The sequence below is a fragment of the Oryctolagus cuniculus genome, chromosome 6 (assembly GCF_051225735.1).
Source record: "Oryctolagus cuniculus isolate XC-2025 breed Fujian yellow rabbit chromosome 6, ASM5122573v1, whole genome shotgun sequence".
Taxonomy (NCBI): domain Eukaryota; kingdom Metazoa; phylum Chordata; class Mammalia; order Lagomorpha; family Leporidae; genus Oryctolagus; species Oryctolagus cuniculus.
In genome coordinates this window covers 5,280,087-5,292,648 of record NC_142872.1, presented here as the reverse complement: position 1 = coordinate 5,292,648, position 12,562 = coordinate 5,280,087, and the positions used below count along the sequence as shown (strand labels likewise).

The 12,562-nt window shown below is 52.5% G+C and overlaps 1 protein-coding gene across 1 annotated transcript in view; it reads left to right on the top strand.

Moving 5' to 3' along the window:
• LOC100354734 (MCC regulator of WNT signaling pathway) overlaps nt 1–12,562 on the top strand; it is a 111,615-nt gene that overhangs the window by 62,051 nt on the left and 37,002 nt on the right. Inside the window, exons 9-12 of the mRNA XM_089335833.1 lie at nt 600–689; nt 2,019–2,167; nt 9,007–9,147; nt 12,162–12,265. Coding sequence (XP_089191959.1) covers nt 600–689; nt 2,019–2,167; nt 9,007–9,147; nt 12,162–12,265 — 484 coding nt within the window. The remainder of the gene's footprint in view (nt 1–599; nt 690–2,018; nt 2,168–9,006; nt 9,148–12,161; nt 12,266–12,562) is intronic.

Sequence of the window (12,562 nt, the reverse complement as noted above, 5' to 3'; positions counted from 1 at the left end):
GCAGAGTTGCTCTCAAGGACTGCAGTCCAGCCAGTGGGGGTGCCTGAGTGATGAACCAGGGCTCTCCCGCTCACAGCGTGACGGTTCTGCCAGCCAGCATGCCATGGCCATCCTAAGAAGCAGCCACACCCTGTCTACCACAGCCCTCAGGGGGACTGCTAAAATGATATTGCCCCCGCCTGCTCGTCTCCACAGGGAGTTTGGTTCTCAGCAGTCAGTGTAGTAGGTTAGGTTAAAGCAGTATTTCTCAGCAGGAAGTGATTTTGTCTCCAGGGTGCCTTTGGCAGTGTCGAGGAAGACTTTTGATGGTCACAACTGGAGTGCTGCTGGCATCTCGTGGCTGGATACCAGGGATGCTACTAAACAGAACAACCCCCACAGCAAAGAGTTAGCCGTGTGAAGTGTCAGCCGTGCAGAGCACCGGAGCCCTGGCCTCGGCTGACCATAGAAAGATTGGACAAGCGAGTTGCCTTTCAGGGTTTAATGACACTATTGAGTTGATGTGGTTGAAAGTAAGCCTTGTGAGTACATAGCCCCGGACAGTTTGCCTAAGGAGTGATGTGTACTTCTTCTGATAATTTTTTGTTTTGTTTTTTAAGATTGCTGAGAGGGTAAAGCTATCAAAGACAAGGTCCGAGTCCTCCTCATCTGACCGGCCGGTCCTGGGCTCAGAAATCAGCAGCATAGGGGTGAGTGGTCCTGGAGGCCAGGCAAGAACGTACCCACGAGAGCTGCCCAGACCGTGGCTTCTGACGCAGCACCCCCAGACTTCACCACCAGTCACCAGCTACTTATCGTGATAGATCGTACTCCGCCTCCTCCCAGAGGATCAAATTAAAATGCGCACCGCTTTCCACTTGGTGAATTACTTGGTCAGGTTTAAAGGAGGTTTTCTTCCCCCTCTATTGAAACCATTCAAGTAAAGAAACGACCAAGACCAGCGCCGCAGCTCGCTAGGCTAATCCCCTGCCTGCGGCGCCGGTACCCCGGGTTCTAGTCCCGGTTGGGGCACCGGATTCTGTCCTGGCTGCTCCTCTTCCAGTCCAGCTCTCTGCTGTGGCCTGGGAAGGCAGTGGAAGATGGCCCAAGTGCTTAGGCCCTGCACCCACATGGGAGACCAGGAAGAAGTGCCTGGCCCCTGGCTTCAGATCGGTGCAGCACGCCAGCCGTGGCGGCCACTTTGGGGGTGAACCAACGGAAGGAAGACCTTTCTCTCTGTCTCTGTCTCTGTCTCTCAGTGCCTAACTCTGCCTGTCCAAAAAAAAAAAAAAAGGCTTAGTTCCTAGTGATGCAAATGAAAATGTTGAGCTGTCTGCTTTCTGTCACCTGCCGGGGCAGAGACCAGAGTCCTGGTGCTGTCAGAGACCGTGCGTCTGAAAGGGAAGGTGCTCTCCCCTCAGGCCACTGCTGCCTTTGAAGTGTAACTCAGCCCCAGGCAAGACCAGCACCATCCAGTTCAGGTCTGGGGTTTTCATCCTGGAGTCCGTGGGCCTCAGGGCCTGGAAGAACTGATGGGTGGTGCAGATGGAGCTGTTTGCCTTGCTTCAGGGATACTCTCTGGAAGAGCCAGCTCTTTGATTGTCCGGGCTGAGGAGAGCCTGAAGAATATTTTTAAGGCTCCTGATCTTGAATTTTGCCCTGAATAAAAATTGCATGTACTCAAATCCAGGCCAGAGTCCAATGGTGAGAATAAAGGGATAAGCCTACACCCTGACTCCAGTACACAGGGACCCCAGCGTGCAGTGGCGGGCTGTTCAGCATGAGCCAGCAGTCCAGACTTTGTTTAGCACCCAGAAGGTAGATAAAAAAGGTCTGGTGAGCCCAGCATTGCTGCCCACCAGTATGTGTTGGGTGCATGCAGCTTTATTTTTGTTCTCTTCATACCAGAATTAGACAGACTGAGAACCCTTAGAGTCAGCGTGCCGTAGTCTTAGATTCCCTGGGGAGTATCAGCTCTAAATTGGTTTGCATCCGCCAAGTGACACTGTCCTTAGGGAAGCCTCTGCTCGCATGTGCAGGTCTCCAGCAGTGTGGCTGAGCACCTGGCCCACTCGCTTCAGGACTGCTCCAACATCCAAGAGATTTTCCAGACACTCTACTCACACGGCTCTGCCATCTCTGAAAGCAAGATTCGAGAGTTTGAGGTGGAAACAGAGCGGCTGAATAGGTAAGCAGAGTCCTGTGTGTTTGTGCACTGTGAGTGGGTCCAGCTGTCACTGGGGAGGCGGTTTCCAGCGTCTGGGCTGGGAGGACTGGGAGCCGTAGCCAGGGCTGACTTCAGGGCGTGCAGCCCCTGCAGTCACCCAGGGCCTAGTCCTTGGGTGCTTTGCTGCTCTGCTCTTAGGCTGTTGCTGTTCTGAATTGTGAATAATTCAGAAGCAAGACACTTCACTGTTTGATTTTGCACAGAATTACATAGCAGGTCCTGAGGGCAGTCCACAGATTGGCAAGTAGGTCACAGAGGGCTGCAGAGAACCACAGACCAAAGGCCTGGAATGTTCTGTGAGTGTCCCGGGACGCCGGGAACTCCCAGGAACCAGCAGAGGCGTGTGGTCGAGATGGGCCTGGTGGTGGCCAGGCCTGCTGGTCTGACTCTTCCTGCTCTTCATGGCAATTTCCTAATTTTATGTCTGTCTTTGCAAATGCGCCCAACCCTGAGTCCCCACGTTCTGTGCTGTCCCACAGATCTGTTTACCAGACAGCCAGTTTTAGGGATTTTCCTCCAACTCTCACAGCAGAGGGAGCAGGAGTTTGCTGTCTCGGCTTCTGGTGAAGGCTGGTGTGTCATCCCCCTGGGGAGGCAGTTTCTCAGGCAGCACAGGAGGACCCTGGCCAAGCCACGCACCAGTCTGACTCAGCAGGATCCATGGGGGCAGGCTGGCCTCTGAGGCCGCACGCATGAGTGGCGTGGCTGCGTGACCCTCCCGTCCTTACTGGGGAATGTAGTGAGAGTTCGGAAGACATGTGGAGACTGTTCCCCACCACTGTTGCTTAATTCCATTCCTCTTGTGTATGGTGAAACAGAATTAAATTATCCTGTCAATCCTCCCTGATTTGAAGCTCTGTGAGGTAGTTCTTGAGAACTAAGGAAATGTGGCAATCCGGGTCACTTTGAATCTCAAAATTAATGGTCTCCTTATTAAATCCAAGACAGTGAAGAGGGACGGCCCTGATGCAGGCCCCCGTACCAGGGAAGTGGCAGCAGCTTTCTGGGTTTTGCTGGCCTGGGAGCCACGTGTGCCCTTTGCAGTTTCCTGAAGTCGGGCACCTTCCAGGGGGCCTCAGTTCAGGGAGGAGCGCCTTTCTGCAGTTCTGGGGGTTAAGCTGTTTCACGGCTGGATGTTGGGGTCCTCGCTCCTCAATTGTGTGCCAGGAGAGACGGAAGAAGGGGAATCCTTGGTGCTGGGAGCTCGCCTTGTTCCGCTGTCTGACAGGCCACAGGAGGTTCACACAGACAGCCACATGGTCCTCCACGGGACTTACCCCCTTAGAGGGTACTTACTCTCTTAGAAATGCGGAGACTGGGGCCCGCGCCGTGACGCAGTGGGTTAATCCTCCACCTGCGGCACAGGTATCCCATATGGGCACCGGTTCTAGTCCCGGCTGCTCTTCATCTGATCCAGCTCTCTGCTGTGGCCTGGGAAGGCAGTGGAGGATGGCCCAGGTGCTTGGGCACCCGCATGGGAGACCAGGAGACCAGGAGGAAGCACCTGGCTCCTGGCTTTGGATTGGCGTAGCGCGCCGGCCGTAGCAGCTATTTAGGGGGTGAACCAACGGAAAAAGGAAGACCTTTCTCTCTGTCTCTCTCTCTCTCACTGTCTAACTCTGCCTGTCCAAAAAAAAAAAAAAAAAAGAAAGAAAGAAAGAAAGAAACGCGAAGACCAAGGCCTTGAAGTCAGATACTGATTGCTGTGCCCTGAGTCCAAAGTGACTGAACGGCCAGGGAACAAGTCAGCCCCTGCTCTTTGTTCTTGTTTCCATCGTCCCCTTTGTGGTCATCACTACAGCTGGAACCTGTGGTTCTGCGTGCTCACATGTGGTGTGGAACTCTCAAAGCTGGAGGCTTATTTACCTTCAAGAAACCCTGTGATTGCCCTGAGGGGCTGTACCAAACAGAAGGAACATTTCCTCCCTTAAAGCACCTGCTCTGCAGGCCTGGAGTGCCAGGACCCTGTGCCCAAAGCTGTCCTGCATGAAGGACCTCGGTGGCTGAGACCCCAGTGGAGAGAAGGGGCCATCAGAGAAGGAGCTGCTTTTCTCTGAAGGGAGGAGAGACCTTCCACTTTGCTATGGCCTTGTCTAAATGCTGACAGAGACTGTGGATTCAGAAGGCTTCCACAGCCTAGGCAGCTCATGTCAAGAGCCTGGGGTGGTCACTGACGTCATACATTGTGGGGAGCAATCCGGACTGGACTAAGTTACTGAAATTAAGACTTATTCTATGCATCTGCTCTCCCACAATATGGCGCTGGGAGAGAAGTAAACAGCTTCCGCACAGCTGCCTCCAGTTCAACTAATAAACTGTAGGACTTGCTCCTGATTGGAGAGCAGCGTACTCGGCGTGTGGGCAGCCGAGTTGGGATTGGCGGAGGAGGACTATAAAGGAGGAGAGAGACGGCATGCACCAGGAACATCTATGGGGAACATCTAAGGGAACCTGTGCAGCCCCCGAGAAAGCCGGCCGGCGGTGTGCCGCTCCCCTGCGGAAGTGGGGAATGCGGCCAGGGGGAACTGCCCTTCCACGGAGGTGGAAGGGATAGTAGCCAACCCGGGAAGAACCAGCAGCAAACCCGGGGAGGGCCGAGCAGACAAAAGAACAGCGCAGGGTCCTGTGTCGTTCCTCCACGAAGAGGGGGAGCGACATAATGGTGCCGTGACTCGGATAGGAAACCTGACTCGGATATGAAGCCTAGGCAGGGTTTAGTGTCGTTCCCCCATGAAGACGGGGAGCGACATAATGGTGCCGTGACTCGGATAGGAAACCTGACTCGGATATGAAGCCTAGGCAGGGTTTAGTGTCGTTCCCCCATGAAGACGGGGAGCGACAATACATAAGAGTGTTAATTGTTAAATCAGCAACAGGAGTCACTGTGCACTAACTTCCCATGCAGGACCTCTGTCCTCAAGGAGTTGTGTTATAATTATGTCTAAGTGCTTGCAAAAGATGTATCATTCTTTGGTGCTTCTTTAAAGTTAGTTAAGTTTCAGGACCAATGCCGTGGCTCACTTGGTTAATCCTTCGCCTGCAGTGCCAGCATCCCATATGGGTACCAGTTCTAGTCCCGGCTGCATCTCTTCCAGTCCAGCTCTCTGCTGTGGCCCGGGAAGGCAGTGGAGGATGGCCCAAGTGCTTGGGCCCTGCACCCCATGGGAGACCAGGAGAAGCACCTGGCTCCTAGCTTCGAATCAGTGCAGTTCTGGCCATGGAGGCCATTTGGGGAGTGAACCACCGGAAAAGGAAGACCTTTCTCTCTCTCTCTCTTTCTCACTGCCTATAACTCTACCTGTCAAATAAATAAAATAAATAAATAAATAATAGTTAAGTTTCTAAAAAAGAAGTGAAATTAACTTCAAGAGGCAATGATTTTGAACAGCCCTTGTCTTGACCGTTGAACAGTTGTGTTTTGTGTATGTGTATATGTGTGTGTGTGTGCAAATTGTTGAACTCTTTACTTAGTATAGAGTTGGTCTTCTGTGTATAAAATTAATTGAAAATGGGTCTTAGTGGAGAATGGGACTGGGAATGGGAGACAGAAGAGGAGGAGGAGTGGGATGGCAGGTATGGTGGGAGAATCACTGTATTCTTAAAGTTGTACTTATGAAATGCATGAAGTTTGTATTCCTTAAATAAAGGTTTTTTTGGGAAACAATAAAATAAAGCACCTGCTCTATGTTAGGCTGTTTGACATACAAAGCAAAGTAAAACAGAAGAGGTTAGAGGAGATAGACAAGGACAAGGGGAGTTACTAGCCAGCTCCAGGAAGGACGTCAGGACACTGACAGGAGTGGGGAGGGGTGTGGGGAAGGTGGCCCTGAAGGTGGGAGGTTCCATTGAGGCGTCATGGAACAGAGGAGCAGCCTTCTGACAAACGAAGAGGTTAGGGAGAGCTGGACAGCAACCTTGAATAAATAAAATGGTTTTAATTGAGGGAAGAACAGGGTCTGATTTACTATTGGAACGATCACTCGGGTGAAGAATGGAAAAGCTGGGAGCGAGAGAGTGGGAACAAGGGCCAGGGCAGCCCATTGAGACGGCCTCAGGACCAGGTCAGGATGTGTGCAGTGGCACAGTCAGCAGAAACCACAGCGGGGTTGGACTGGGATGCGAGAGACAGGGGTGGTCTTGAAGAAGATGCTGGGGCTGGGTTTGAGGGGTGGCGTTCACTGAGATGGGAAGATAGGGGAGGACGAGGTCTGGGAGAAACCAAGAATCCCTTTATGGAGCGTAACGCAAGATGGCCGTGGGCCCCCCATGGAATCATCCGTGGCATGCGGAAGAGGCCTGAGCCGGAGGAGTTTGGAGCCACGGAAACCCAGATGCCTGTTGAAGTGGCGCTGAGTGACGTTACCCACAGAGGGGAATTACTGACAAAGGGCCCAGGACCAGGACCTGAGCCAACGCCAGCCTCGCAGACGTGACAGAGAGTGAGGAGACGGGGAAGAAGTGGTCTCTAAGGCAGGACAGAGAGCAGCAGAGCCTTCCGGACCTGAGTGAGGGGCCGAGCGTGGGGCCGAGCAGGGCCCTGCGGAGGTCTGGGAGCCCATTCCGGGGACCGAACATTCACCGGAGCGAGCTGGCAAGTCAGCGAGGCAGTGGGGACCATGTCAGGACGTCTCGACCTGAGCAGAGGCAGGGGAAGCTTGTGACACCTTGCCTCGACTTGACCCTGGGGTCGCAGAGCCTGACGGGCAGTTCCGGACTCAGTGTCCCGCACTGTGGCAGGCAGCCCCGTGTTCTGCTCTGAGATGTGACTAAGGTTTGTCTCAAGGCAGGTCGCCTCCAAGCCCTGAATGTTCGGGAGTCGTTTGCACTGTCTGTGTCTTTAAGACTTTGTGGTCAGAGCCCTACGAAAGAGCATGCCCCATGGAAAGTGAATCCCCTCGTCTAGGGCGTGCATGTCCCAGGACACAAAGTGGGGAAGATGAAGTTTCAGGTTTTGTTTTCTAACTTGCCGCAAACTCATTTGTGCTGAGTATGCACTTCTAACTCCAATAAAACTGGAGAGTTCCCAGGACTTGGGCCACCAGGACTTAAAGCTGCCGCTCTGTAGCCTGGAAGGAGCACTGGATGCGGTCCCCAGCTCCTGGTCCACTTCCCTCTGGAAGCTCTCAGGGGTGTATTCTCAGGTGTACTTGCCGGTTCGTCTTGTACTTCTGTTCCGAAGTGAATGTTTGATAGCACGTAGTCTGGCCAGACTGCCTCATGCAGATCCCTGGGCAAAGTACTTATCCTTTTGTGCCTCAGTTTCTTCAACTGAGAAATGAGTATAATAATACTTCAAAGGGTAGTGGGGGCCGGCGCCACAGCTCAATAGGCTAATCCTCCGCCTGCAGCGCCGGCACACCAGGTTCTAGTCCCGGTCGGGGCACCGGATTCTGTCCCGGTGGCCCCTCTTCCAGTCCAGCTCTCTGCTGTGGCCAGGGAGTGCAGTGGAGGATGGCCCAGGTGCTTGGGCCCTGCACCCCATGGGAGACCAGGAGAAGCACCTGGCTCCTGTCTTTGGATTGGCGCAGCGTGCCGGCCACAGCAGCCATTGGGGAGTGAACCAACAGAAAAGGAAGACCTTTCTCCCTGTCTCTCTCTCTCTCTCACTGTCCACTCTGCCTGTCAAAAAAATAAATAAATAAAACAAAGGGTAGTGGGAATATGGTTTAGGAAAGACTAGACACGCACAGGTATTGGAGCAGGTATTGGAGCAGGTGTAGCCTGTTAAGCTGTTGCTTGGGACGCCCACCTGCTGTCTCAGAGTGTTGGTTCAAAGTCCCAGTTCCTCTGTCTCCTGTCCAGCTTTCTGCTAACTTGCCTGGGAGGGAGCAGATGATGACCTAGTTGCTTGAATTCCTGCCACCCACTTGGGAGACCCAGTTGGAGCTCCTGGCTCCTGGTTTTGGCATGGCTCAGCCCCAGCTGTTGTGGGATATTTTGGGGAGTGAACCAGCAGATAGGAGATCTCTGTTCTCTGTTTCTATGTCCTTCTGCCTTATGAATAAATAAATATATCTTTAATAAAAAAGAAAAGCAGATGTAGCTGTTACTGCCGTACCCTGTCTCCCCTGTGCCTGTGGAGTGGGACTTAGGGATGATGTGCACTTGACATGACTCTCAAGATGCCCTTGGGGTCACATGGCTGTCCCCTTTCCTTGCGCCTCGCACAGAACCTGGCACATAGCACCTGTAGAATGGGTGGAGAAGTAACTGGGCGGGGTGGGGGGGACAGCGCTGTGGTGTAGCGGGTTAACGCCCTGGCCTAAAGCGCTGGCATCCCATATGGGTGCCGGTTCTAGTTCTGGCTGCTCCTCATCTGATCCAGCTCTCTGTTATGGCTTGGGATAGCAGTTGAAGATGGCCCAAGTCATTGGGCCCCTGCACCCACGTGGAAGAGCTGGAAGAAGCTCCTGGTTCTTGGCTTCAGATCGGCACAGCTCCATCCGTTGAACTGGGGAGTGAACCAGCGGATGGCAGACCTCTCTCTCTCTCTGCCTCTCCTCTCTGTGTAACTCTGGCTTTCAAATAAATAAATAAATCTTTAAAAAAAAAAAAAAGGCATCTGATTAAATCTTTAAAAAAAGTAATCAGGGGGCTTATTTTTATTTCTGAGTCACATGAAATTTACTGATTCTTTTATTTGGAGTTGTTTCCTCGATTATTTTTGACAGATTTGTTAGAACATCTGACAGGTCCACATCCTGACATATTTCTGGCCTGAATACAAATGAGACAACAACTAAAATAGTAGTGAATTAATTAACAGCCCTCGTGTAAAAGTGGTTTTTCTTCTTTTGTAGCCGCATTGAACACCTCAAATCCCAAAATGACCTCCTGACAATAACGCTGGAAGAATGTAAAAGCAACGCCGAGAGGATGAGCATGCTGGTGGGAAAGTACGAGTCCAACGCCACAGCGCTAAGGCTGGCCCTGCAGTACAGGTGGGCAAGACGCACGCTCCACCTGGGTAGCCACTTCAGATTCTCAGGACTGCAGCCGTGATAAACCTGTGTCAGAGCAGCAACCAGGCTGTTAGAAGACGTAGTCGGGGGTAGGAGCAGTCGACACTGGTGTGATGCGTACTGAAACTCGGCCAGGACCCTGTCGCAGTCAAGAGAATAAAGGTCATGAATTTGCCATTAGTGGGGTATCTTTCCGATGACATACTCAAGTAAGGCTTTATTTCATTTAAGCAGTGACTCAAAATGTTGATTTTTGTGTTCTATATTTGCTTTTCTGGTGTTTAATAATTTTTATCTATAATTTATTTTATGTATAATGTATTCTGCGCGTTCATTGTGTCATGGTTTTTCATGTTGCTCAGTAGTGTCTTTTAAATAGCTGTATCCCCTGCATTGAGTTTATATATTTTTTTATTTTATTTAATCATTTCTCTAAACAAATTTTAGACTTTTGCAGATTTTTGATATTGGAAATAATACTTGAGTAAGTAATATAGGTGACATCTTCATTTGTTTGAATCTTTTCTTTGAGATAAAAATATCTGAAACAGGAGGTATAGGTCAAAAGACGTGACTGTTTTTATGGTTCTTCAGATAGGCTGTCACTTTTTCCCCATTAAAACAAGCCATTTTGGAGACAGCGTTGTGGTGTAGCAGGTTAAGCCACTGTCCACAGTGCCTGCATCCCATATGGGTGCCAGGGTAAGTCCTGGCTGCTCTACTTCTGATCCAGCTCCCTGCTAATGAGCCTGGAAAAGCTGCAAAAGATGGGCCAAGTACATGGGCCCCTGCACCCAGGTGGGAGAGCCACACGAAGCTCTGGCTTCCGCCCAGCCCAGCACTGGCCATCTGGGGAGTGAACCAACAGATGGAAGATCTCTCTCTCTCCCCCCTCTTTTTCTCTGTAACTGTTTTCAAGTAAATAAATCATTTAGAAAAAAAAAAGTCATTTTAAATAACCATAACTCAGTTATTGGTGAGCAAGTGAAATAAAAATGTCTCTCTCCCTTTTTTTTTCTGCCCCGTGAGCTTTGGAGTACGTCTGCTTTTAAATTACTGCTTGTTTAAAGCTACACAACTGTGTTACAGTACTGTCTTCATAGGTTTAATTTATTAGTGATACCGGCTCCAGTATATTTGCCAAGGTGTCAGAGTGGCTGACTAATTGCAAACAACCTGGTAAAAAGTTCAGTACTGCTTTATGGAACATATTATCTTCAAAAAAAAAAGTTAAGCCAAGGCGTATGAGACCAGAGCTGGAGAGCAGCGGTTCTGGTTTGCAGACCCCCAGAACGGGCCGCCGGCTGCCTGCGCCTGCAGCTGAGCACTTCCTCGCGGACACCGAGTGTCCCGGCAGCTCCAGGCTGAGGCCTGCGCGACTGTGGAGGGAAGATCTGCCAGCACGTGCCGTGATTGAGCTCTTGTCCTTAACTCTTACCAAGGGCAGTGGAAGTAAAGGCAGGCACAGGCAGGTGGTCTCCTCATCAAAGGAGTGCTCTCCCTGCTCCGCCGGGGCAGCTAATCAGGCCTTGGCTTGGGGAGGAAGTCTTGCTACCGGCAGCCTCCTGTCAGGGCTCCCGCAGGTGTCACACACGTGTTCTACCCCATCTGGAGAGGCCTGCACGGGCCCAGGTGCGGGAAAGGGGCCGCTCACACGGTGGATGATGGACACAAAGTAGTTCATCCTCTGAACCGTCAATTCCTCCTCTCATGAGAGCTGTGGAGGCTGAGGCGTGTTCTGAGGGGACTTTACAAGCACCTTCTGTGCTGTCTGCTGTAGCAACCACTAGCCACGTGTGGCTGTTGAACTATGAAGTACAGCTACTGCAATGGAGGAACCAAGTCTTTCGTTTTATTGTAACTTAAAATGTTAAACATTTAGGGCTGGTGCCGCGGCTCACTAGGCTAATCCTCCTCCTAGCAGCGCCGGCACACCAGGTTCTAGTCCCGGTTGGGGCGCCGGATTCTGTCCCGGTTGCCCCTCTTCCAGGCCAGCCCTCTGCTGTGGCCAGGGAATGCAGTGGAGGATGGCCCAGGTGCTTGGGCCCTGCACCCCATGGGAGACCAGGAAAAGCACCTGGCTCCTGGCTCCTGCCATCGGATTAGCGCGGTGCGCCGGCCGCAGCGCACCGGCCGCGGCAGCCATTGGAGGGTGAACCAACGGCAAAGGAACACCTTTCTCTCTGTCTCTCTCTCTCACTGTCCACTCTGCCTGTCAAAAAAAAAAAAATGTTAAACATTTAAGTAGCCACATGTGGCCAGTGGCTGCTGCATTGAGTTGCACGGTCTGGATCACAGCTGTCTCCTCCGGGGTCTCCTGCCAGTACCAGTTTGAGCTAAGTGGTTCTGGTCAAGCTGTCAGCCAAGGCTGCGTCACCTGCAGGACCAGCTGCTGTGAGGCCTCGCTCCTGAGGTTGTTGGCTGGAGGACTCCACCCCCCAGGGCCAGCTGGGAGTCCGCAGGCCAGGGCAGCTGGCCTTCTACAGAGCACGACAGTGGGAGAGAAAGCGGAGTGGGAGGAGGTGACGGAGAGGCAGTCACATTGTTTCTAATAACCTGATTCTGGATGTGACATGCCGTCACCTCGCCACATTCTTTAGTGACACACACCAGCCCTGGCACCAGCCCCTGGTCCCATAGCTCCACGGTGTGAGTACCGGAGTGCCGGGCTCAGTGGGCCACACGGAGGCCCACTCACCAGGGGACCGCCCTTCTTGTCTAGCCTGCCGTCCAAGGGGCAGCGATGTCCTGTGCCTCCTTTAGTGCTGTTCTCGAGTGTTTCTAGAACTTAGTTGGAAGTCACAACAAGAACAAAGACAGACCTAACAGAATGAGCCACCCCCTTGTCCAGGGGCTTTCCTGGGTGCTTTCCTGCTCACGTTGATGGTGAGGCTGGGCAGCCGCTGGTTGCCTCCACCCGAGGACCAGCACAGGCTTTGGAGGTACCCCCTGCAGTCTGAGACCACCACCTTGATCTTATGCTTGTGTTTCAGTGAGCAGTGCATCGAAGCTTACGAGCTGCTCCTGGCGCTGGCCGAGAGTGAGCAGAGCCTGATCCTGGGACAGTTCCGCGCGGCCGGTGTGGGCTCCTCCCCGGGTGAGTGCTCCGCCTGGCCCCTGGCCGAACCTCCTGGTCTCGTTTCCTTGCCTCTGTGCTCTCCACTCGTCACCGCTGCTGACACTGAGTCATCTCACGGCAGCATGAAACGTGCTCGTCAATGTGCTCTTCAGTGTCCCTCATGACTGAGCGGGCAGCTTGTTGATGGTGATGCCACCTGGAGCAGAAACAGTTACAGAAAAGTAAAGCACACAGGCCTTAGAGTCCTGGTCTCCTCAGCTGACAGCGGGCCCACTTGGAGCAGGAGGGCCACCAGTGATGAGTGGGCCGGCTCTG